This window comes from Meleagris gallopavo, chromosome 2 (assembly GCF_905368555.1).
Source record: "Meleagris gallopavo chromosome 2, MGAL_WU_HG_1.1, whole genome shotgun sequence".
In the NCBI taxonomy this organism is placed as follows: domain Eukaryota; kingdom Metazoa; phylum Chordata; class Aves; order Galliformes; family Phasianidae; genus Meleagris; species Meleagris gallopavo.
Genome location: NC_139405.1, coordinates 28217490 through 28243794, shown reverse-complemented (window position 1 = coordinate 28243794; position 26305 = coordinate 28217490). Strand labels below are relative to the sequence as shown.

Sequence of the window (26305 nt, the reverse complement as noted above, 5' to 3'; positions counted from 1 at the left end):
TTGAACAGAAAAAAGAATCATCTGACTATGATGTTCTCTTCAATTAATCCTCATTTTGAATGAATTCCCTTAAGGGCGTTGTATAACTTGGATAGGCCGGGCTGGCTTTTGCATTTTTGCAGTCATGGTTTCAGGTAAACATTTAGAATTGTGTTGTGCCAAATCCCTCTTTCTCTTCAGGGAATATTTCCATGAGACTACAACAGCCTGGCCATGGCTGCCTAAACTCATCTTCTTGTGATTAGCCTGGCCCTCAAAGATGTTGGGCAGTTCTTCTGGAAAGCATCTTATGCATAATTTCTCCAGGATGTTGTTTAGCAGGCTAATATCCAGAACAGACCAAGCAATGGCATACTAAAGGATTGCCTGAAGAGAGAGAACACTCAGCTTTTAGTTCTTGGGAACCTACATTGTTTTTCCAGCATAGGGATGCTCACAGCGCACATACAGGATAACGAGATAACATGAAATGTAAGGGGTGCTTTCTTTTTCTTTCCCTTGTGGTTTTTTGTTTTGTTTTGTTTTGTTTTGTTTTTAATCTTCAGAGATAAAAATCAAACTGTCTTTAGGGGAGGCACTTCTGATTTTGAAAATTAAGAAAACATCACCCAAAGGCATTATCTGAAGCATATCCAGAAGATAACATTTAGTGCAGGAGGGTGGCAAGTCAGGACCAAGTATGTGTTCACTTGGCACATGATGTTTAGTCAAATCAAAGACTGATTCCTCTGGGGAATGGCTTTACCTTCAGCAATGATGCGTTGGTGTAGGAGGTAATACTCCTCCTTGAGACATGTTTGGGTGAAGGAATCGCATGTTCAAGCATGCTTTGGGAAAAGCCACAGATAAGATAATTAATGTTGAACCTAGAAAGAGTTGGATACTGTGAAGGCATGAAGATGGGCTTCTTGCTTCTGGAAAGCTGTCATGCTCAGCATCATGGTCTCTAGCCAGGTTTCTGTAGGGACCGCCTCTAGTACATAAAATGTTACATGCTTGGTGAGCTACATGCTGCATAGCAGGAAATCATTCACATTCCTTATCATCTACACAACAGGCTCAGGAAAAATTGTGCCAGAAAGTTTGCTCCCAGGCCTCAAAGAACAGGGCATGACCTCTGGGGTTGGATTTTCTGGGTTTTACATATAAAAACCAAATTCAGCTACTTTGTAAGCAATTGCCTTGAAAAACTTCAGAAGGACAAATATTAGATGGTAGTGCTATGGCTAAAATCCCATCCTTTTCCCACATAAATCAGTGGTCAAACACGCCCTGACTTCGGTACAAGCAGGTGAGAGGTGCAAAGGCAACAATTCTGCCAAGCCCTAAACTTCTGGAGAATTAAAATCCAAACCCAGGTATTCATTTTGGATCAAACACAGGAAGAAAAACTTATTCCCAAGCCTGATTAATGAGACTGCAGACTAGCATGCCTAGGGAATGTATTGGAGCATGCCAGTGCCTTAACAACAGTCCCATCTTACCTCATACAAGAACCAGCAGATGTACAAGTCCATTGTATTTGTCATTATCTCTGTCTGTGTTAATGCAGGGATGTTATCTATGCTGTGGATGATACTAGAACTGAAAACAGTTGATTGGTATGGAATCCTCTGGGAAGTCAGTTTTAATGTTAATGACAGTATTGTGATAAGGCTTTGAGAAGTAACAATCTGTGCAGGCTCACCTTCTACAGATATGAGGAGTCTTTTTCTGACTAATTGACCTTCTACCTTTGAATATTTGTGGTCAGTAAGATTAAAATGAGATTGATTTCTGGGGAAATGTACTGGAGCTCTTCATATCTCTTCAATACATGGATCTTTGTTCTACAGCTTGTTCTCTGTCATTTGTAGATGTTGGCTCAAGAGAGCATTTCTGTAGTATTCTCATATCAGGCAAACAATCTAGATTTGTAGCCAGATGTAAGTCTCGAAAATGTTTATGTCAAGCAGGAGCTTCGCTGGTAGGGAGCATTTTGAGAAATTTGAGCTTTTGCGTAAGAAAGATTCACTCTTGTCAGTGGTGCTTGTTGAACGGGCAGGAAGAAGGGAGCACAAAATAAGGCGCAGGGAAGTCCATTTGAGCACACAGGAGTACATTTTTGTTTTTTTTTTTTATTTTTAACTGGGAAATTAGTTGAAAGTGGCACAAGCTTATGCAGAATGCTTTTAGTTTCCCTCCTTGGAAATGCTCTAAACTCATCTGGACGTGATCACGGGCAAACTACTGTAAGGCTGAGCAGAGGTGTCAGAGTAGACAGCCTTGAGAAGGCCCTTCCTGCCTCTTCTATTCTGGGCTTCTGATATCCACTTAGCAGCATTTTAAGAACTGGCTACCTGCTGAGCCCAGCCTCACCTCAAAAGCAGCAGCTTGTCACACTCGGCTTGTGAACCACATCTTAACACTTTCCCTTTCCTGAGCTCCACAAGGTGCTTAGAATGGATCTTGAATATTTTTGTCATGTGGCTTCTTGGCCAAAGAAATTGGATCATCCTTGGAAAAGATCCTTGGTAGGGCATCTTGCCTCTAAATGCCTTCTAATCCCTATTTGAAACAAAACTACACTTCTCTTTTTCTTAAGGTAGTAGTCACTTACATTTTTTGTCTCTTTTTCTCTAATTGCTCAGAACTCGTTTATCAGCTTCTGAATGAAAGATTTGCCATAGCTTGCCTCACCTCTAACGCTTCCAAGAATTATTTATACTGTCTCTTAACATTTTTCAGCTCTGTCTTGTTAATGTAGGGATTTGCTTGAGTGTTTTTTGTTTTGTTTTGTTTTGTTTTTTTACTTTTACACAGTAGTGTTTGCAAAAAAAAAAAAAAATTTCTTTTTAAGTGTATGAAGTGTATACTTTCTCTGGAAAAGTAGTATTGATGAAAAAAGGGCATAGCACAGTACAGGCCAAGCAATACCAAGGGATGTATGTACCCACTGCTATTTTTTCTGCTCTGATTTTTTTTTCTTCCCTTTTTTTTTTCCTTTTTCTTTTCTTTCTTCTTTTTTCCTTCCCAGTTGTGAAGCAGGTGGCACAGAGGGTGAAGAAGAAGACTGAACATTTTAGTGGGACTTGTTTAAGGAAAATTTTAGCACTATGACCTTAGTGAGACTGTGCATCAAAAATGCTGGAGAAGAGCCATAAACTAAAGTTGCATAAAATAAACGCGCTGTACATGTTTTTCATTCTTACATTTCCAGCTACTTTTGGTGTATTTATCAAAACATCATGAGCTTTTGGGTTGGTCTAACGGTGGGAATGAGAACGGGGGAATTATATATATATAAGGACCATAGGAAAACTTTGTTTTAGGTCCTCTATCTTTAAATCTTCTCTCTAAATTAATTCCTTGGTCATAAGAAGACAGAAAAAAAGGTGCTGCAAAAATCCCATGCTCTCAATGTTCTAAGAAAACAGGAGAAAAGGGATTCCTTTAACAGATGCTTTTGAATGGGTTGTAAATCCTTTTACTTTCTGTAGACAGGACAGAGAACTTGAGGTGCTGTAGAGTATTCGCTACAGTGACAGTAGAATTTGAAAGAGGATCTGAAATTTGGACTGAGGCAATTTTTATTGTTTTCAGGTAGGGAAGTGGGAAGACTTGCATTAAAGATGTTTTGTTTTTTTCCTCTTTTAGAATTAATTTGGATGGTGGGGGGGAGGTGGTTTTTGTTTTGTTTTGTTTTTTGGGAGCCTGCAAACATTTACTTTGTGCCAACAGCTTGCACTGAAAACTAGGGATATGTGAACTCAATAGTGAAAGAAGCTTAAAATTTTGTGTCGTACTTAACAGCTTAACATTAAAATATATGTTGTACCAGTCAAATCTGGTGGGGTTTTTTGTTTGTTTGTTTGTTTGTTTTTTAAATGTTCTTATTCAGAAGTTACTTGTGGAAGTTTAACTGACCAGAATAGGAGACTCTTATTACAGATTAACTGTCTGACAGTGCCTTAAGCTGTAAATACATGTAGTGATTGATGCTGAATTGCTTACGTGGCTGTTAAGCAGCTCCTGAGTTCCACTGTGCTGACATTAGCTTACTTCCATGGGGTTGTCTGACAAGTGGTGGACAGGTGAGAGTCATTTTGACTGGTGAGTTTGGAAGCAAGTGAAGGGAAACTGCAAACAGGTGTAAGAAGAGAACACAAAATATTTGTTTAAAACCAGCTAAGATGCATGCATAACACTTTGATATATCCCAACTCAAGCTCTTCGGTCAATGGGGAAAATGTCTGCATCTCAAGTCACTTTCCCCCTTATGTTTTGTGTTAGTATTCTCTCCAGTGTGAGTGCCGCTTATCTATAGCTGCACTGTGACACACTTAAAAACCTCCTGGAGTGGGGGGAACAGTGAGCAAACTGGACCTAGATCTTTGCTGATGGCGGGGATAAGAGTACAGGATGAAGAGGACTTAGGGTTGTTGCAACGCAGTTCATGATACGCAACTCTGCACTCTGGCAGTGCATATCCAGATAGTAGCTGCTAAATATAGAGAGGGTTTCTTAAGGTCCAGAGGGAAAGGAATGCTTTGGCTTTCTGTGCAGCATGAGAGCATCTTCTGCTTAATGGTGTCAGAAGCAATGATGATTCTGCCCTGTATTTCTGATTTGAGGTAACTTAGTTGAGTTTTTATAAGCTGCATGAGAGATATTCCTGGGAAAAGATGGCTTAAGGGGGAGGGTGGAAGGGTAGCTGAAGCATAAAACTAATACTGACATATGGCGTATGTTGCTTTTTTGATTTTGTGGTCAGACTTTCATGGAGTTAGGATTAAGGTTGGAAACTAAATCTCTCTTTTTGAATACGTTCAGCCTGGCAAGAGGTCTGTGCAACACTAACCACATATATGAACACTTCTGCTTCAGTGTGAGGTACTACCTCAAGTTTAGATTTAGGTTTCTGCTTCACTGTGTTGCTCGCTTATTGGAGTGAGAAGAATGCCTTTACAGCCTTTTATAGTCTGTTTTTGGTTTTTTTTTTTTTTTTTAAATCTCAACTGTTAAAAGAAGGAAGTTTCTCTACTAACTCACTAGCACTGTTAGATTTCATTTTTAGTGACAGAAATTGCATGGATGAATGCAGTTAAGAAGGAGGTATCAGTACCAATCCTTACTGTAGTTTGTGTATGGCTTGGAATACACTCCCCTGGAGTCAGGTAGTGATTATTTGGATGCTGTACTTTGATTTTGCTAACATCAGCTCAAAAGGCCTTTTCAGAACATGAAATAAAAATATGTTTAGGACTTAAAAAAATAAAATAAAAATCTCAGGTGCCTATCTGGCATGATCTCACTGAGGAAATTCACCAGAAATAATGAACTGAGTTCTGCTTGGGAGAGCTAGTGTCTTATTCTATGCTATTCTATCAGCTTTAATAGGAGTCTGTTGCGGATTTATAGAGGAAACTATATAGAGAATGTATGCTCTTTACTCACTGGAGGAATTAAAGTTTCTTGCAGTCCCTATAACCCAATTTCAATAATTTGCATATCCTGAAATTACCGCCTTGATAAGGCAAGCATAATCCCTTCCGATATCTTTCTGAAGAGAAACATGAAATGCTCTTTCTCTCATTCCTTTTCTCATTCCTCTGAGTTTACCTCCAGAAATATTTTCTAGGATTCCCTAACCAAGGCCTAAAATCATTCGTTTTATGGAGTATGAAACACTTAATACCCGACTAGATTGAGATCTTCTCTGGTGTCATCTCAGCCTAGATATTTGAAGCTCTGAGTACAAAGGCATGAATTAATTTTCTCGACTGAACCACTGTCTGGTTGACTCACTGAAGTTATCGCCATACCAAGGTCCTTCCACAGCACACAAATACTCTCACAAAGTATAGGAGCCTTCTAACCAGAAAAAAAAGGGCATTTCATCTTGTCCTTTGCATCATTTCCCATGATAAGTGGATTCACTTTGCTATTTAGTAACTCAATCTCAAACTTTGGTCCTTAGAGGTAGGTATTCCTTCCAGCTTCCAGAGATGCTTTCTTTGCTTCAGAGTGGCCAGCTGAAGGTTGCAAAGAGATCTCATTTCCAAGATTTTGTCAATGTTGGTTTCTCTTTATTAAATGAAAGTGACAAAATGCTTCTAAAGCTGGATCCAGTCCCAGTACTAGAGCTTAATTTTTGTTGGTTTTTTTTTTCACTTGGGCAATGTTATATTTCACCTTCTTTGAACAGAGCTCTCTGAACTGCTCTGAAAATCACCTCATTGGAGGGCACTTCCATTATGAGAAGCTTTCTGAACACATGTGACCTAGTGATCATCATGCAAGTATTTGATGATTGAGATCTGTTGTCCATGTAGTTACACTAATGTAATTCAAATGGAGTGGAGAAATTGTTACTGTAGTAACATTCCATTAAAAGCTGGAAGAATATCTTGACATATTGATATGGGTATGAAATGTGCTTTGGAGATTAAGAAGAGTTAGTGCCGCTATTAGTAGGCCCCACTGGAGATGAATTGTTTCCTTATCATGCATGACCTCTTAAAAATGTAGAAAATTTTTGTGTGTGTTTAAAGTCTCAGCATGAACAGGATATTCTAAGACCTCGTGGACTCTCTCTACTGTCTAAAGAACATTTTTTTCTTGGAAAAAAAAAAAAAAGGATGTTCCTAAGATCTACTACCCATACTGACTCCTCTCTCTAGGCTTGCATTGCTTAATTGACTTGTTTAATTGTAGGGTTATCCCAGTGGAGCTTTTTGTGATTAATAGCTGATAACAGTGTAAACCCAGTACTAAGAACATTCCCTGAGTGGTAGCCATGCTTCTTACAGGCTCCAGTTGACTGATTATAGGGAATGGACAGAACAAGCACTAGGGAAGAGGTCACCCTGAAGAGTGTTTCAGTAGTATGGGCTCAATGTTTGCATTATACATCTGCTAGTTTAACTTTTTTTTTATAGATTTGGAGGTCAGGCTGCTTATTTGTACAGTTTCTTTAGTTTAAGCATTGCCAAGCACAACTATAATGCCCTGGACCCTTTGCTTGTAATATGCATGACTATATATATATATATATTTTAAAAGCATAAAACATAGGGATTCAGTAGCATTAATGTTATTGTCATAAAAAATCTACTGTTTCAACATCCAGCAGTTAAAATTTAGTGACAGACTAGCAGCTTGCATTCAAATTATTCAGTTGCATAGAAGATATTTCTGCTTGGATTTGCCATCCAGTCTACATACGTAGTTGGCCTTGCTTTTTTTTTTTCCTGACATTTTGCAGTTCTACTGATTATACTGTGAGGTAGATGCGAAGTGCCATGTGATTAACAGTCCTTCCTTGTTTGGAGTATTTCTGTGTGAGGTTGAGACAGGGGAGTAGAATCAAATGCTGATGCTAGCTACATGTTATTGGAAAGGTTTTGTTACTCGTTATTTCTTCTCTACAGCAAGTAAAAATTGGGGAAACAGCAATTTAATTTGTTCTTGCAGTGGAAGATATTTTTGCATAATATGCATTTATCTTACATGTGTCCCTTCGTGGCGAGGGAAGCCAGAGCCAAAATATGAATAAGTTGTAAGAGGCAGTATTAGACTATTTGCTGTCTTTATTTGTATGTATACAGTCCATAAGTTCAGGATGTAAAATGCAAGAAAAATTACTGGTTTAAACAAGTTTTAAATATGTCTCCAAAGAATCAGACAAAACAAAATGCATTAGGTAATGATTTGGATAAAATTCTGTACAATCTATCAAACAAATCAGTGCTGTACAGAACTAGAGATAACAAGTAGTAATATTGGAATGTGTTCTGTGAAGTCATGCATTGCTGGATATAGTAATGTTTGCTGACCTAAGGGGATGAAGAAGATGTTCCTTTGCTAATAGAGGGTAGAATTCTGTCCTGTTTATATACAGTGAGCCTCCCTTTCAAATCATGTCAGAGAATGTAGCACTCAGATCAAGAGGCTGTTCAGAAGCAAGGTGTTTCTTTTTGTTTACTTTTTTTCCTAGCTGGGGAGCCAAGGGAATTCTATAGTGCAGTCTGTTTTGTTACGGACTGTAATTGAATGTTTGTCAGTGAGATGCAAGGAATTTTGGCACAGTAGTTGGAAGATACTGCCTTGTCTTTGGGCAATGTATTGTCTTTCTAAAGATAATTAGAGGTCCAGAGATGAATACCCAAATACCTGCTGTATGGGGATTCTCTGTAGTCATAAAGCAAATTATTTTCCCACGAGGAAGAATGGGGTGTTGATCAGTTAGAGTTCTAGGAAGTCTTCCCTAGTTCTACTTTAGTACTTAAACTCTTTCTAATCATGAACAGTGAAAGAATGGAGTTGGTAGTGACTGTCATGGTGTGCACAGTCCCTCATGTATCTTATGCTTCAGACCACATAGTCTGAGGATGTGTGTCACTATAGAGAAAATCAGCACATTTAGGGTAGTTCCACCTATTCCCCTCCACCTCTTCTTTTACTGCACTCTTTGTAACTCGCTATTGGCCAAAACCATGCATTGATTATACAAGTAAGGTGACTGGCTTTAAGTAGCAGTTTCCTTTCAGACCCTCAAAATCACTACCTATGTAACTCAGAGCTCTAGCTCTGTGTAATTGGATCTAAATGTAGATATGAACTTTTTCACCCTAACATCATAAAACACCAGCCCTGAAACCTAAAGCAGCAGGTCACAGCTCTGAAACCAGCTTTCATTGTTAGTGTACACTCTCTTTTTATAAATATAGCAGCAGCCAGAAAATATATTTTATCTGGATACCACTTAAAAATACACACAGAAAACATCTCCAAATCCTTGAGCAGAATTTTTTCCAAATATCCATTCTTCATGAAGACACGTTAGGTTAAAAGTTCAACAATTTCACCAAGCTGCTGGATTAAAGTCTAAAACTACTTGCGTAATGTTGAGGTTTCAGGGCATTGAACCCAGATTATCCCTTGTCAGAATGTTGAATAAAAATAAAAATGCTGAAATAAAATACTTTATGTGACCTTTTCTTAATTTCATTTTCAAGGGTGAATTTATTGTTGGTGCCAAATTGACAACCCTGGAATCTGAGTAGCTTAAAAACCAGGTATATAAAATCAGTGACACTTTGATGCTGTCTGTGCCTTGACCTAGAGAAAGCATCTCTAAAATGGAGAGAGCATTAAAATCTCAAGACCTGCTCCCTTTGTGACGCATCTACTGACTGTCTCTTTCTTTTAATGAATCACTAAAGGAACTTTTCATCTACCATCACAGTCAGTTGCTTTTCAGTATAGGGAACTGAGCTGAGAACCACCATCATTAATTATATGTTTGCAGTGACAAACAGAAATGCACTGTACTTTGGCTGGTGCACTGAGTGGGAAAGCAACAGATCTGGAAGCTGTCTTTTGCAGGTGGCAATGCTAAACAGCAGTTTTAAAGAGATTCTGCACCACCTAGGAAAAGCATGTGAAAGTCCATGTGTTGTCTATGTCAGATTTCTCCCGTTATATCTGGTTGCTCTATGCGGCAAGAAAGCTTGAGGAAAAATTCACCAGTGCAAATAGTGGATTTGCCTGGCAATAGTGAGGAATGCACTTGTACACCTACATCTGTGGCTGGCTGTCAGTGGTTATAATCAAGGCATATTTCCAGTCAAGTCAAGCTTTGATGTCCTGCACTGCCCCTGAACCCCGTGTTAAAATGGAAATCAATTTTTGTACTCTGTGATGACATCGGAGCAGGGATGAAACATTCTTCTGCTAATTGTCTGAAAAGAAAACAACATTTTACATGGAAATGAGCTGGAGTTTGGGAAGATGTAATTGGACCTTTACCATTTGTTTATTTTTCTTGGAGCAAACTGGCAGTTCTTACAAATTATTTCTCTCTCAACAGAGGCACTCTAATATCCTCAGCTGCTTATTTTGTCTGGAAAATTCAGGCACCCAGGATAATGATGACAACAACAGCAACATTTTGACTCCCAAATCCCCTGGCAAAATGGTTACATCATGTCTGGAAATAATTGGGCAATGACAGAATGGAAAAATTACAATGACTGAAACAAGACAGGGACACTCTTACTAATGGGATTTTGTATGTTCTTTCTTCTGAAGATGGTGGAACATAATGCTGCAGGGAATTTTTTAACTGATAATCTTGTGACTTAAATCCCAATCTTCCCAATAGAAATATTGCAGAGATTTCCAGTTCTTAAGTCAAATTTTCATGCTAATCTACCCTAGTAGTATTTCTGGTCTTTTGGAATAGAGGGATGAGTGGGACAGTTTATTCTCAGATCAATCTATCCTTGAGATCAAGTTCTCTGAGATCTGGTCTTATGGATAGAACTGGAAGCCATTACTGATTAGGGCCAGTCTCAGACCAATGACATTAAAAGCATTTGATTTTATAAGATCTGAAAAAGACACAAAAGTTCATCTTTCTGTAGAGAAGATTAGTCTTCTGTCTTGGAATTGAAGGAGCAGTGCTGGTTCTGACCATCAGTGGATATGTCTGCTTGCCTCTTGTCTCCACAGTGTATTTCATTTTCAGTCTATTAATTTGTTATTTCAAATATTCTTTATCTTGCATTCCATTTTCTAAGGTATTGGTCCCTTGTCTCTTCTTGTAATTGCATCACAGTTGTACCCAGCACCAAAGGAGGCTGAGAGAAGCTGAGGAAAGTGCTTCAGATTGTAGCCTTGTCTTGAAATTTATGGCCTTAATATTACAGTGTATTCTGTGGAAGTTCTGAAAACAAACTTTTTAGCACCTGCACATTATGAAGCACTGTAATTCTGCTTGGCATTGTACAATAACTGAGAGAGGATTTTTGCTGTTTGAGGTGAATGAAATGGATACAAGAAGTCATTTGAAGTCTGAAAGTTGTCATGAAAGAGGGTAAGGGTGGAAAAAATGGAAAAAGAACCAACAAAGCTGACAGTCAGGAAAATTGGTCTTGTTAATAGTCCAGACTTTGTTTTAAGAGAGAAGGAAGTGGAGGTATCTGCTCCTGAAACTGTAATACTGCGCTGCTAAAAGTTTTGAGAATAATAACAGAGAAGAGACAAGGAAAGAAAGACTGTGGCTCTAGATTAATGCATTCAAACCAGAAAGGTTGTTTGTATGCCGGGTTATGCAGTACTATTGGATCCACCACCTGAAAATGTCAGAAAGGTTCACACAGGAAGAGTGAGGCACTCGGGCTTCCCTAAATATGGAATTGATAAATTAGGATGGGAACCTGTGATATAATAAGCACTAAATAAAATGTATTTCTGCCTCCAAAGTTCTGTACAGCCAGGCATCGCTGCCTCTCAGCCAAATATCTTGTACACTTAGACACTGAGATGATGAAGAATATATGCATACTGCATAAACACTTAAGTTGTGAATTTTAATTATTTGGTCTGCAGCTTAGAGTACAGTGGAGTCACATCACCATTCTCAAATGCTACAGATGTATGGATTTACTTGCATCTAAATTAGATGCAAAGTTTTAGTTAGGACTCATGATATGTAAGGGAATAGGTTGGTTTTGACCCTTGAAAATGTCATGTAGAGTCAAACATAAAATAAACTAGTACATTTGTGAAAGCAACTTCTCACTGGGGAAAAGAAGGAATGGATTTTTCAATCATCTCAATCAGGTATAGAGAATTACTGATCTGTACTTGATTAAATGATGGAAAAAATGTTTAAACATATAAAAATGATATTTAGCCGAATTTATGACATTTACTAACTACTTCATTTCTGTCATTGTCTGGGGTTTTGAATCTTGATTTGACCGTATTCTTTTAAAACTGTCTTTTTGTGAAGGCGGATAAATGGTTTGGGAGGAACATGAAGAACCTGCTAGTGTTTGTTGTTTTTTATTGTTGTTTGTTTCATCCTGCCCGATTTCCAAAAGACCACAGAGGGAGACTCAAACTAATCTTTTAGACAGGAAAGAGAGTTCTTTGTAGCTTCTTTTTGTGTTAGTCAGATAGAGGTGAAAGGTAAGGCACTATTGGATTTGTGGTCATAAGCAGATAACTGGTCATACAGCACATCCTGAGCACGTTTAAGAACTAAAAAATAAACAGATTTTAGACAGGCACATTAGACTAAGTAGGTTTACAGATATAGTTACACCTGACAGTCTTCAAATAGTACTTACTTTTTCTCCCATGTGCAGTGGAATATTTTGAAATTCTCATCTATCTCAGTTTTGATGGGATATTGTGGCAGAAAAATGGAGAGCAACAGCCTAGGAGCTTATACCATGAGACAGCCCGACAAGTGGGTGAAACTGAGTGGAGTAGAATGCCTGGGTTGGCTTGCAGATTTCTTATTCCACCTTGACATCTGTACCCTTGTTTTAAAGTGTTTTCTTAGGGGGAGATCTATGACCAGGCTTCAGAACAGTGAGTGGCAAGCCGTGCTCTCCCCTCTGAAGGAAACCTTGAGAAAAGGCTGAGCCTCACAAGGATTGTGCTTGTGGCTATTGCTACACAAAGTGTTCCTTTCTAGGTTTTTCTTTCCTGTGATTAATTGATTTATTTTGCCTGTGTCTGATGCCTTCCTATTCAATGCAATATGCAAGTGGTGCTTCTCTGGAAGGACTATCCTCCTTCCTGAAAGAATGGCTCTAACTTAGTGGATTTTAAGTAGTTAATTGTTTTGTTGCTGTTTTGTGTCCTTGAAGCCAGGCAGCTCCATGCTGCATTGGAAAAAGCAAATAAAAGGAGCTGAGTGGCTACTGCAGATAGAGCTAGTGGTTGCTTGCACACACTTCCCTCCACTGCTCCCCAGTGCTGCAGTTGCCTTATATTACACATGACATCCGTCACATTGCATGTGACAGGCATGACAATTTGCATGGACAATTCCCATGGCAATTGAAACATGCCATGAAGCTGATTAGTTTTGCCATCTGTGTACTGGAGAAGCAATGCGGTCCAGGGAACTGACTATAGGATTAGGAGAGCAGAACTGTTTAGCTTTGCCCAGTGTGTTCATTTTGATGATTTTGAGCATGATGCTTATTTTCTTGGTTTCATCATCCAGTAAGTGAAGATGAAGCTAGCTATTATAATATCACAAAGTTCTGATGGTTTATTAAATAGTTGAGTAATGTAGAAATTTAATTTGGATTTGGAGTGTTGGTGTTGATTTCTGTTCCAAGATCAGATTCAGGTTTCTTTCTACTGCATAAAATCATGGAATGATTTGGGTTGGAAGGGACCTTTAAGATCATCTAGTTCCAAGCCCCTGCAATAGGCAGGGACACTTCCCACTAGACCAGATTGCTCCAAGCTCCACCCAGCCTGCCTTTGAATGCCTCCAGGGAGGGGGCATTCACAGTCTTGCTGGGCAAGCTGTTCCCGTGTCTCACCACTTTCACAGTAAATAACTTCTTCCTAGTATCTAGTCTAAATCTATGCTCTTTCAGTTTCAAGCTATTTCCCCTTGTCCTGTTGCTTCATGTCCTTATAAACAGTTCCTTCAGGTACTGGAAGGATCCTGTGAGATCCGCTCTTCTCCAGGCTGAAGAGCTTCAAATCTTTCAGGCTATCCTTGTAGGGGAAGTACTCCAGCCCTCTTATTATTTTTGTGGCCCTCCTCTAGACCTGCTTTAACAATTCCATGCCTTTCTTGTGTTGGGAGCTCAAGAACTGGATGCAATACACCAAGTTGGATCTCACAAGAGCAGAATAGAGGGGCAGAATTGCCTTCCTCAGCCTGCTGGTTACACTTCTCTTGATGCAACCCAGGATACAGTTGGCCTTTTGGGCTGCAAGGAAACATTACTTGCTCATCTTGAGTCTTTCATCATTCGACACCTTCAAATCCTTCTCCTGAGGGCTATTCTCAAGCCATTTTCTGCTCAACCTGTATTTGTGCTTGGGATTGCCCCAGTCCAGATGCAGGACCTTGCACTTGGCCTTGTTGAAGTTCATGAGGTTGGCATGAGCCCACCTCTCAAACCTGTCCAGGTCTCTCTGGTTGGCATCCCTTCCCTCTAGAATGTCAACCGCGCCCCTCAGCTTGGTGTTGTCTGCAAACTTGTGGACAGTGCACTTGATTTCTCTGTCCATGTCACCTACAAAAATGATAAATAACAGTGGTTCCAGCACTGATCCCTGAGGAACGCCCCTTGTCATCTGTCTGCACTTGGACATTGAGCAGTTGACCGCAGCTCTCTGAGCTCAACCATCCAGGCAATTGCTTATCCAGCAAGTGGTCCACCCATCAAATCCATTTTTCTCTAATTCGGTAGCCAGGATATTGTGTGGGAGTGTCAAACGCTTTGCAAGTCCAGGTAGATGACAACAGTTACTCTTCATTTATCCACTGATGCTGTAACTCCATTGTAAAAGGCCACTAAGTTTGTTAGGCATGGCTGCCTTTAATGAACCAATATCAGTTATCACCAATTACCTTATCTTTGTTTTCCATGTGACATTGCATCAAATTTATACATTTCACCCTGGTGTGGACAGAGATACAGATCCACTGGGGAAACAGAAGTGATTGGGCTTTTTTTTCTACTTTCTTCTCTCATCTGTTAGAATAAAACAGTGGGGACAGTGATTCTGTAGCATATATGCAGTCTAGTGCTTTCCACCTAGATGTGAGCTTGGCCTGCATTTACTGACATTTTTTATCTGTTGATCTGGAAGAGGCTAATCAGTGGTTTCCATTAATGCTTCCTTGTGTTGTAAACTGGTTTTGCAGACTTGTGTGTGTTTAGTTAACCCATAGTGTTTTCTTTCTTTCTTCTGTTTTCCCAAAAATGGTGGATACAAAAATCATTTTTTTTCTATTTTAGTTGTAGCTGTGCTCTTCTCTGTGGAGAAGAATGGAGAAGAAAGTGTACTAAAAGTTATGATAATCAGCTCTCTTGCACAGGAGAAATACTGGCAGATCAGTAATTCCTTTTTGAACGTTGCCTGTTCAGGATATTTTTTGCATGGAAAATGTAATTTTTGAGAGAAAATGAAGAAAGAAATGAGACTGAAAAAACAATTCAGAACCTGCAATTGAAAGAGGATCCTTGCGTGCAGTCAGCAGAGATCCCATCCCATGTGGCTAACCCTTCAGATAAGACTTGAAAAAACTACATTAACGTAATTATGTTTGGTCACTGGGCCAAGTGATTTAGAAATGAAGATGCACACCCTGTCAGAGGAAGAAGACGTTATAATTAGACCTTGGGCAAAGCTCCAGACTGTGACTCCTGACCTGAGTCGAACCACAAATAAGGCTGGGAAGCAGGAGGGGGCTCACTGTGAGGCAAGAATGGGCTGTTGAAATGACAGCAAGTTCTTTGTGTTGTGTAAAAGGGTAAGACAGTGCAACCGAGAAGAGCTCTGGGAGAGAGTTGTTGTGTTTAATAGTGGGATTCCTTCCAGAGAGAGATTTTCCACTGATTCTCACAGGAGGTGTTTAAAAATATATAATTACAGATATTTGTGTCATTTTTGCAATTGCCTTATTTATAAATAAGTTGAATGCTAATAGATCTTTCTGTAGGAAAAGAAAAATACAAAAACTACTGTTAGTTTTCTGAGTTTAAAAAATAATTTCTGTAATAGCTTGGTTATCGGTAACTACTCTGAGAAATGGAAGATGTTTGTTTCTGTTGCTTTTCCCTTATCTTCTTTTTCTTTTTCTTTTTTTTTTTTTCTTTTGGATGCAAGTTTTCCTTCTCCAGATTTGATTCTTGAAAAAGAAAAGATGAAAAAAAAAGAAAAAGAATTGTTTGGATGCTATTCAAAAATTTTAATTTTCTTCAAAACTATGTCCACAAATAAAAATCAAGAAGATGTAGTTAGTTCTTAAATAGCATGAACAGTAAATAACATAATTATTTCTTAAGTTAAATAGCATAACCAGTTACTTAAGCAAATGTTTTTCAGCATTTTCTGTTTGGTGGGGTTAATCTTGAGGAAGACAGTCTCCCATCTAGAAATATACATTCAGTCATTCATTTCTTAAGTGATTCAATTCTAAAGGGGCTATGCTAGATTCCTTTCTTGCTGTTCTCAATTCTTTGTGTTTCAAATTCTTCTAGATACCTAACCTATACAGAATTGTATGTTGTACAGATGGACCATGTTACCCCTGTGTCAGCATGAATTTCCTGCATGCCTCTTAGAAATGGACCTGGCAAATGCCATGTTGGAGTACAGTAGAGAAGGTCAACTTCTGAGTTTCTTTTATGAAATCTTTTAAGAACCCAGTTCTCTTAAATCTGTTTCTTTGAGAGGAAATGGAGGATGTATACAATATTGTTCTAGAACAGGGGACACTTTGCTTTTTCTCAGTCTGTCAATATCAGTATGAGGCTCCAGAGTTATCTGGCATTTGGCGTCTCCTAGTGAGAATCCAGTGATTTAATGGATGTGCTTTTGAAGCTGGTATGAATGATGCTGCCCTGTTGAGTTCTGGTGAGACTTACTACCCATTTCAAAGCTGGCATGGAGAGCAAAGTGCAGGCCGGAGAATAGTGCCTGATACCATCTAATGCAGATTTCAGCTGCATGATAATATGTAAAAGAAGGCACTAAATGAGTTAGTTTCAGCACAGAGTAGAGCATGTGTGTCGTGCCCAGTCCATAAGGCCACAAGTATGAAGCTTTGAGTGATTTGGGATTATTTTTTGTTTGCTTGTTGTTTTTTTTTTTGTTTTTGTTTTGTTTTGTTTTGTTTTCTTAAGCAAGCATGCTCAGATTTCTTCACATTTTCCTTGGAGAACTTCTGGCTGAATGCAGTATGTTAAGTCCTACTATGCTACTGCTGACCTAAAGGTGTTTTTCCTAGCACAGCCACTTAGTCTCTGTGAGAGCTCAAAGCAGCCTTGTTCTGGCAAGCAAACAGGCCGGAGCATTGTGGGGCAGGTTAGGGCAGCAACTGCTCTGATGACAAAGCACAGCTGTGTTGCTGCTGCTAAAGCATTCAGCATCCTGTGGTTTGGTTCACCTGCCACCTTCCTCATTTCCCTGCTTAGTGCCCAGGGAGCTGGACTTTGCAAAGGCCTTTAATTATTTACTCTCTAAGGATATAGCTTATTCTGCAGATTAAGTGCAAAAGCGAAGTCCTTAAAAAATACAACACAAATAAGCCCCAGAGCTGTCAAACAACAAGTCCCTTAAAAGGGCAAAATATGCAGCTCTCTACGTACTGCACAGATCCCTCCTTTCAAACTACTGGCAGGAGGCTTCCTGTTTGGATGGGCTGCTCACAAACGGTGTTGTGTGGTGAAATCCGTCACTTTCCAACTCCTCCTTCAAGCCTCCTTTTGCTTCCCTTTACGCTCCTGATACCAAAGCCCCTCAAGCCTGGGTCCTGTCAAAATTGGATCTGGCAGCTCAAATGTGCATGCTTTCAGATTTACTAGCACTGTACAGTTTCTCCACTGGATACATAAAGCAGCCCAAGCTAGTTACATGTGCTTGAAAATGTGATAAACTGAATGGTCCTACTGCAGTAGTCCTGGCCATAAAGGCATAAGTGAATGTTTGGCAGTCTGCCTCCAGAGTGGTGAAAAAAAAAGCAATTTTTTTCTTGTTGTGTTATTGTTGCATTTGGCTTTTTTTTTTTTTTTTTTTTCCCTTCATCAAATGATATATCTTTGGAGGGATCTTCTATTTCTTCTGGGTAAATACTCCAGTATGTACTTTGGTTCCTCTGCTGTAGTAGTGAGCAAAAGGCCAAAGTGGGCATTCAGTATTGGCTGCTGATCATTACTAATAAAGGTAACTGCTAGAAAGTCACACACTGAGTTTGTAAAACCTTTTCACAAAATTTAGGAGAAGTTGATTCTGTGTTGCCATTTAAGAATGTTAAAGCTTGGCTACCTTGTCTGGTTGGAATGCATATTTTGCTCTTCGTATCTCAAATCTTTCTCATTCTCATTCAGTGATGGCCACCGTAACTGTAGAAGGCTGTATGTATCCAATGGAGTCTTGCTTATCTTTTTTTCCCCTTGTTTCCTTCTGCCTGCAGAACATGATCAGAAGATAGCATCATACATGATGATCATGGCCCCCAGGAAGAGGAATCGTCATGCGCTGGGATTTCTTTGTTGCTTTGGGGGTAGTGACCTCCCTGAAATCAATCTCAAGGACAACAACCCTCTCCAATTCCTCGAGTTTACTGTCCCAATACCACCAACAGAGGAGCTCAATGCCAGGTTTTCTGAACTTGTGGTAAGTTTCTGCTGGCAAATTGATTTATTTTAGAGGGTGGATGAACTCTTCTGTTGAAAGGAGTAAAAGAACTTAATAAGAATGGGAGGAAAAAAACAATATTAAAAGGTTTTTGCTTGTTTTAGCATGCCTTCACAGTGCTGTATCAATGAAAATGGCTATGTAATTTGGGTATGCAGTTGGAGGTGAATGTATGGGTAACTATAGTAAGTAAAATATGGGCAGGAATATTTTCAGAACAATGGTCTGACTACCTAATATGGGATCCTATTTCAAACAGTGGTCAAAAGCACATCCTAGGAAAGAATATAAGCTGCAGCTGTAGAATGGCCCTTTCCAGAATACTCTGCCACTCTAATAATTTTCAGCTTAAGGATATCCTTGGCCAAAGTTACTCTCTTTGTACATTTTAAATAGGTATGGATTTCTTTTCTGTTAATTCTTTCTGTTTTCTCTAGAACTTATGGATTTCTTTTTCATTTGCAGTGTTCTGTGGCAGGTGTGTGGGAAGGAGACAGCAAAACTTGCAGCTGTTTCAGGAGGAATAAGGCGTGCAGTAGAAGGAAGAGTCTGCTTCTAACTCATAGATAGGGAGTTTCCTCTTTTGGAAGTTGTTCACAAAATCACAGTCTATATTTAAGTCAGTTTGTATTTTGTGAGAGACTATTTGAATTCCTTTTAGAAGGTACAGCTGATTGACTGTGGAGCATTCTGCTTGGTGACAGATCTCTCTCAGGAGTAAGAGTGTTATCTGCTCTGCTGTCTACTTATTTCCAGATGCTGCTTAAGAATTGGTTTTCAAATAAAAAGTTTTAATTATTGAATGAAAGTTCACCTCTATCCAGTATCAAGATTCACTGAAATATTCAATCCAACTTTCCTGAAGATGTTAGCAACAGAAGTGCTTTGCTTCTGAACTTGGCTTCATACAACCTAAACTTGTTCACTTTTGGGTCCTACAAAGAGACTTGTTTGATTATGCTTCTGGGCTTTTGCTTACTGAGAAGGGTATCAAGCTCTACGAGGAGTTTGAGAGTTTGTGGTGATATTTAGGGTGCTTTCGGGTTTTTGCTTTATGCTTGGTGAGTAGCTCTTTTCAATGTCCTTGTGGCAAAATAGCTTGCAGCTGTCCTATGGAAGTCTATTAAACAGCAAGATTTATAATCTTTTTGGTGCAACACTTAATGACAAGTCTACATGACGATCTGCAAAAAAATTTTGGCCCTAGAAGTTTTTGAGTTATTAGTGTATGCTATAACTTAGTAAATGTGCTGACAGCCTGTAGCTGGCATATGTATTTCAAACAAATGAAGCCATTGAAATAAAAATGGATCAAATTCTTATTCTTGTATTTAATGATAGTTCTCTACTCATCGTTACATCAGAAGTAAGCTGAGAGAGAAAAGAGCTGCTTTTCAGAAGCTTGATCGTATATACCATATTTTTTAAAGCACTCAGATAGGATGATGATACATGCCCATAGGAGGAGTTCCTGTGTTGGCAGGTAATGTTAGATTAGTAAAGGCTTTAGGAGTGGTAGAACCCAAAAAAGAAATTGGTCTGGCAGAATACAGAATTTGCCCAGCGGGGATGGTTTGCCTACAAGCCCAGATTAATGCACGTTCTATGAGACACTAAAATAAAACAGGCTACATTTGTATTGACAGCTCAGATGAGATTTTAATTGGATTAGAAAGATTCAGTCTGTAAATGGGCCAGTGTAAGTCAGCGACCTGGAAGTGCCTGCGAGGGCTCTGTGCTGCGTACCAATCTCCCCACTGCTTATCCGTCAGGGTCTAGTCTGGTGCATTTGTACTATATAAAAAACAGATTTAAGTGTAAAGCCTTTTGACCCAAATCCCCAAGTGAAATGATGACACCAACATCATCTGAGATCTGCAGTGAGAAAAGCATTTGCGTTAGCTCCCTGAAGCAGGCCCAGAGGATATATCCTCATCTTGCCATCTGGACTACAAAGGGTATAATGAAACATATTGGTCTGTTTGAATGAATTTTTAAAAGCCCTATTTTCCCCTTGTTGCAGTTAAAATCTGGGACATTGTCCTATATAGGAGCTAATGACAAGAAGAGCTAAGCCTAGCTGTGCTAGATAAACCTCTCTTGTGATGAGTTTTCCAGTCTAGTAAATATTCACTATGCCTGCCCTAGCCTTTTGGAGAAAAATTGACATTTTGTAGGTCTTTTCTTGCTTGTGCAATCCTTAAATTAACATTATAAAAATAAAGTTGGAATTGTCCATTTTGAAAAAGGAGAAGACTAAGGAATTGAGAATGTATTGAGATCCTTTAGTTGTGATGGGGTCACAAACTCCTCTAGAACTTGTAAACTTGCTTGTGTAGACACCAGGCTGAGGTATGCACACCTATGTATATGCTGCTCTGTTTGCTGGGTACTGTGTGGTGACAGTTGTTTAACTGGACTCTGACCAAGACAGCAGTTGTCAAATGACAAGATGATGCTGATCTCAGCTGAAATGTCTGCTCTCATTGCTGCTTTACCAGAAAAAGAGTTCTAAGATAGATCTCAGACATTTGTTTTGCTACACAAGTCTAGATGCATGAGAAACAAAGCAAACAACTACTTGTGACTCCAAGCTTTGCTCTTCAAAGGGCCATTTTCAGCTTCCAACAAAAAGGGAAAAACAGATGGCCTGAGAATCAATGAACAGGTCAGGAAGCTCTACACAGTAGGAGGATTGTGTGGAGTGGTCTTATGCCTATCTCATAAATTATAGAACTGGCCCTACCTGACTGTCAAGGTTGTTACAGTCAGCATTGCTTCTCGTTTTTCCCTCAGTCTCTCTTCTCAGCTGGCACTATGTACACTACCATGTAGTAAAGTGCTGTTGCTGCAGTTGGTGATCTATTCAGCAAGTGCCAAGCTGGTTTTGTGCCTGCTGGCAAAAATGGTTGTGCTAAGCACATGTGTTTTTCCTTGCACAGATTTATTGACTGAACAGGAAGTGCGGAATAATCTGAAAGAATTACCGTAAAGAGAAATCTTTTTTTTTCTGGTTTTTTTTTTCTTTCTTTATTTTCGTGAAATGGTTTCTCCAAGTCCTTCTTCAAATTTCTTAATGATGGTGTATTCTTGCCCCGGCAGATTCCTTTTGTTCAGTATTATGAGTCCTGGACTCATCTTGTTGATTAAGATAGTGAGCAGAATGACCGTAAAGATTCTGCCATCTATATCTCTTTTAAACAACCAAGCGGATGCTAAAAGTGGACTCAGACCTGGCCAAGAGGCAACTTAAATGCTGAAAATTCAGGGAAAGAAAACAAAAATATATAAGTAATGCTAGCACAGAGGAAAGGGCAGTGTAATGGGCTTGTGCTTTTGTTGTGTCTCTTTATTTTGGTAGTATCTCTGTTGAGATGCTCATGGTGCTTGAGAAGGTAGAGTTGAACACTATTCTAGGAAGGAAGGTCTTAGAGGAAAAAGCAGAGTTGTTGTTTTAAGCTGCCCTTTGCAAAGCTGATCATATAATGCATGCTACAGTCTGCAAACTTGAATGATAATATCCTTATCTGAGTTACTGATGCCACATTAGATTCTTACACTGGGAAAGATTTGAGATATGTTTGCATTTATCCCCTCTTAGTCATTGGAGCATTCTGGTATTAAGTTTAAGTAGGATGTTGTCTGGATTCTCCCGTCATGATTGGTTTCTCTTACACTGCATTTAAACTTCGGTTGTTTTTGTGGTTGTTTGTTTGTTCATTTATTTGTTTGTTTTTTCAAAGCCCCTAAATAAGAGGCTCTGTTTGCTTCATAGATTCATAAGAGAGTGAAAGCAGTTGTTTACTCCTCTCTGAGCACAATAGGCTATTGCACACCCAATATCTTTACTAATCATCTCAGGACAGAGAGAAAATAATTGATGGGGTTGAAGAGTACAAGTTTTCGATGTAGTTGATGAAGTGACCAGTAACAGAAGTTTTGGAAAAGCTCTGTTCTGTGTTCACTCTCTGACATCCGTCCACGTCTGTTCCTTCTCTGCCTTCACAGAGAGTAAAACTTTGTGATTGTAGTCCTTCTTCCCAGAAAAGAGAAATTTGAGGGGAAAGGGGAAAAGGGAGTTCTACTTTGAAAAAGATTAAGGTGCAGCAGGGAATTATCAGAGAATTTAACTTATTTTGTCAGAAAAAGCAAAACAGTTTCTGAGCAAGGCATCTGTGTGACACACTATGAAGCACATTTTCATCAAGATCCACAGGGAGATGGGATCTGACTGTAAATAATTGTAGAAGCAATTCCCATTGCATACAGCTGACTTGGAAGTAGCAACTTTGCTTCATGCTTAGCTCTCCCTGGCAGGCCATTTAATGTAATGGATACTACATACACCTCAGACGAAAACTAGGCTTCACCACATTGAATAAGTGCTCCCGTATATCACCAGTCCCACTCAAGCTTGCCAAGTCCTAGCTATGGCAGTGTTTGTGCGGCCCCTCTTTGGCTCTGTAACCTGCAAGAGTATTTATTGGGTAAAAAAGCGAAAGAATTGCCTCTGTTGTGAATATAGATTGCCTTACGCATTAGTCTATTTTGTAAGCATAAGAGAGAGGACATCAGCTGAGTTTATCTTTGTTGACAGGCCTGGAGAACAAAGTTCTCTGTTGTTCCCCAGGAGTAATAGGGAGAAACTGAGGGGGAGATGTGCATAGCTGCCTGTCTTTCGTTTTCAGCATGAAACACCGCCTTTTCAGAAAAGTATCTCTATGTCTGAAGCTTATTTAGTCACTAGTTTTGCACTGAACGTTTGTGGCTTAGAAATACATACTTCAAACCTGAAACATGTGTCGTATATTGATCACAGCATTTAATCACATTTAAATTCAGGCATGTTGCCAAGATTTGAATATTTCAGTTTCACATTATCAGTCTTCTGAGTCACTCTAGTCTCTTCCTGGATTCTTTTTAATACAAGGATTTAATTTGTGTCACTTGTCTGGCATGTAAATCTTAGTTTCAGACAGTATACCTCTGACAAGCCTGTGGCTTTGAATTTGTTGATCAATGCAAATTTTTCTGAAACCATATTTTAAAAGTGTTTCTGTGTTATATTTCCCAATATTTTCTTTTTTTTTCTTTCTTAGCTTTTATTATTATTATTATTATTATTAATTATTCACTGTGGGTATCCCTTCTGTGTTTTTTTTTTTTTTTGTAATCAATGACTGTACCTAATCAAGAAATGCAATCAAGATCTGGAGAGATCCCTCATTTTTATTTACATGTGATGAGCTCTGACTTGAGCTAGTTTGTAGTTGTTGAATTAACATGCGTTCAAATGCACTGATATTCTGTTGTAGTCATAGCAAAATTAATGAGTAAGATTTCTGAAGCTATTAGGAAACTAAGACTTAGGAAACAAAAGCTATGTCTAGTATCTCAGTCTGGTTATACACATCAATGGTTGTGTGAGTTTTGGTTTTGTTTTAATTAATTGCACATAGCCAGGATCCTTCTCTTTCTCTCTCTCATTTTTTTCCACTTTTCTTCCTGCTCTTCAAAAAAGACTTTTCATAATGTCAAGTCTGATTTATACATACCCCGTATGCAATATATGTGTACAAGCTGCTGATTCTAGTACACATCACTACAGACAGCTTTGCAAAGTTACTCTGGTCTTGATAGAAAACCTTACTATACCTCATGTGGCAGAGATAACTTTGCCTTTCACACTCACCTACGTATGGAGTGATGTGGTAGGGATAGGCTTGTGGCACTGGATGCAGAACCCACAATCTTTTTCTCCTCAGGCTTCTTTCAGTAAATGCAGCTGGCTGGCAGCTCCCAGCTCCCTGAGCAGCTGTGTGAGAAGCAGCAGTTTCTGTGCAGCAAATGTTTTGAGATCCAGGTGCGGTGAGAGGAGTTCAAGAGGGGAGCCAGAAAACTGCAGTTTACACTCCATGTGCAGGAATCAAAAGGGTTGTGTAAACAAATGCAAATCCAAATGTAATTTATGTGCTGGAATTTGGGTGTGAAGGACCTGGGTGTGTTACCAAAGTACATGTGTAGTTACAAGTCTTTTGTGTAGGGAAACACTGCTTTAAAGATCCTGTTGCTTTACTGTGAGACTTATGGACAGATTCTTACCAGTGGAATGAACTGCTTTACACTAGAAGTCTGAAGTGGAATCACATCATTCTACATTGCCTTAGATTGGGTATGTGTGGTATTTTACGTATTCATGGGGTCTGGTGGTTGCTGAGTATCCCAAGGAGAGCATACTGACAGCCTTCCTGAAAGTTGGGGAAGACTGTGGTCATGGTGGGAGTGTTTGAAGGGAATGTTCAGATATTCACTTTGTGTATGTCCTGGGTGCAGTTTGCTTACAGTAGACTGAAAACACCTGAGAAAGACCTATTTACTGAATTACGTATTTGTTACAGGATAACAGTGATGTTACTTCATTGGGAAAATGCGTAATAGCTAATCTAGGGCATGAGAAAAGCAGTACAGGATGTTGAAAGGAGAGGAGAGATGTAACTTGGGATGCAAAAAGCAAGGAAAATCCAGATCCTAGCACTAAAGTATTGATGTGCTAAGAAGTCTATCTTATGTCTTCCCTCTACTGAATGCTTGGAAACTCTCATTATATGCTATCCTCTTAAGCCATGGGTGGATGTGTTGATTGTTCAGACATCTTGTACCCAAGTATTTCTAACACTGTATCAGCTGTGCTGGCAATATGATCATATTTTGGCACAGCTGCAAGTGTATTTAGTGCTAGGCAACATTACATAAAAAAACAAAAATGATAATGTAAAGGCCCCACAGTAGAGCTTTTTTCTTATTAAAGCATTACTATTACATTAATGGCTTTGTGTTTCGTAATGGCTATAATGTAGAGCCAAGAACTACTGGATTGAGTCTGAAGGCTGCTGAAGTGATTAAACATTGAAATGATATTGATAGTAGGAGTCATACTAGGTAACTGGAAGGATCAAAACGACTTACCTTTATTTCAGCTTTCAGCTCCACTCGAATGAGTACAAAGTAGACCATTTTCTACATTACTCCTAGAACTGAACCATTACTCTCATACAAGTCAGTATCTACTGACTTAAAGTAACAGGTTCTGTCTTCTCTGGTGGACATAAAGTCAGTAGCAGGGCAGAGATGTTCTGGCCTATACCTTCAACATGGTCTCTCTTAACATGATTCCTGCCCTTCTACAATTATTTTCTTTACTTTTTGTGTATTACTGTCTTATGTTGTTCAAAACTATACTAATGCCCTACAAAGCCACTAAGAACCTAATTCTTTGCTCTCTGGAGAGGACATTTGAATTCTAGATTTGGCCTGCTGAAGATACCTGGGAAACTTTTATGGATCATGTAAAAGAGGCTGTTTGAGATGAGAAGGGGCCACCTGGAGAAGAATCTGTGGAAAATGTCAGAGTAAAGTATTGAATCATGCAAATAACATGATGGCTGGATAGTAACTGGACAGGATATTGTGATAAGGAGGGATAATGTTTTCTGAAACACTGAAGGAAAAGAAAAAGTATATGAAGTCACTGTGGTGCTGAAGGGAGAGCAAAGAGTGCAGAGATGGAGGTGGCATGGCACAAATGGTGGACCAAAATGATCTTCTGGCTATGCTTTTGGAGACAGAGCTTGTGTGTTGAAGAAGGAAGACTGAATAACAGATATCTGTTTCTTTTGCAGCTCATAAAAGAGTCAGCTCTGAGAAGTTGCAGGAAATATGATTTGTCACTTAGTTTGATTTTAGCAACATAGGGAGAGCTAGATCTCCGTGATGATGAAAACCTTATAGAATTCATAACAAAATTACTATGTAAATGTAACAAATGAAATTTTCCAGTAAGGAGGAAGGATTGTGAAAGGGGACTGTGTAAAAGTGTTTTGCAGGACAGCAGTTACACCCTACTGAGATAAAGGGTAGCTGGGGTATAGGCAAAACTAAACAAAATAAGGTAGTTGAATGAAGAAGTAGATAACAGTCCGTAAAGTTAATCTATTTCGTGTGTTGATTCAAATTAGATTCTGTATTTGCTCATCTAGTAGCAATTTATATCAGATATAACGGATACTCAAACAGTATATGTTGTAGCCTGAAAGAGAATTGGAGGGAAAGGTTTACAATTATGCCA

General features: G+C 39.1%; 1 protein-coding gene across 7 annotated transcripts in view; it reads left to right on the top strand.

Moving 5' to 3' along the window:
• DAAM2 (dishevelled associated activator of morphogenesis 2) overlaps positions 1-26305 on the top strand; it is a 206805-nt gene that overhangs the window by 77564 nt on the left and 102936 nt on the right. For all 7 annotated transcript variants that reach the window (XM_085219419.1, XM_085219418.1, XM_085219420.1 and 4 more), the window contains one exon: positions 17957-18159. In XM_085219419.1, the coding sequence (XP_085075545.1) occupies positions 17957-18159 (203 nt within the window). The remainder of the gene's footprint in view (positions 1-17956; positions 18160-26305) is intronic.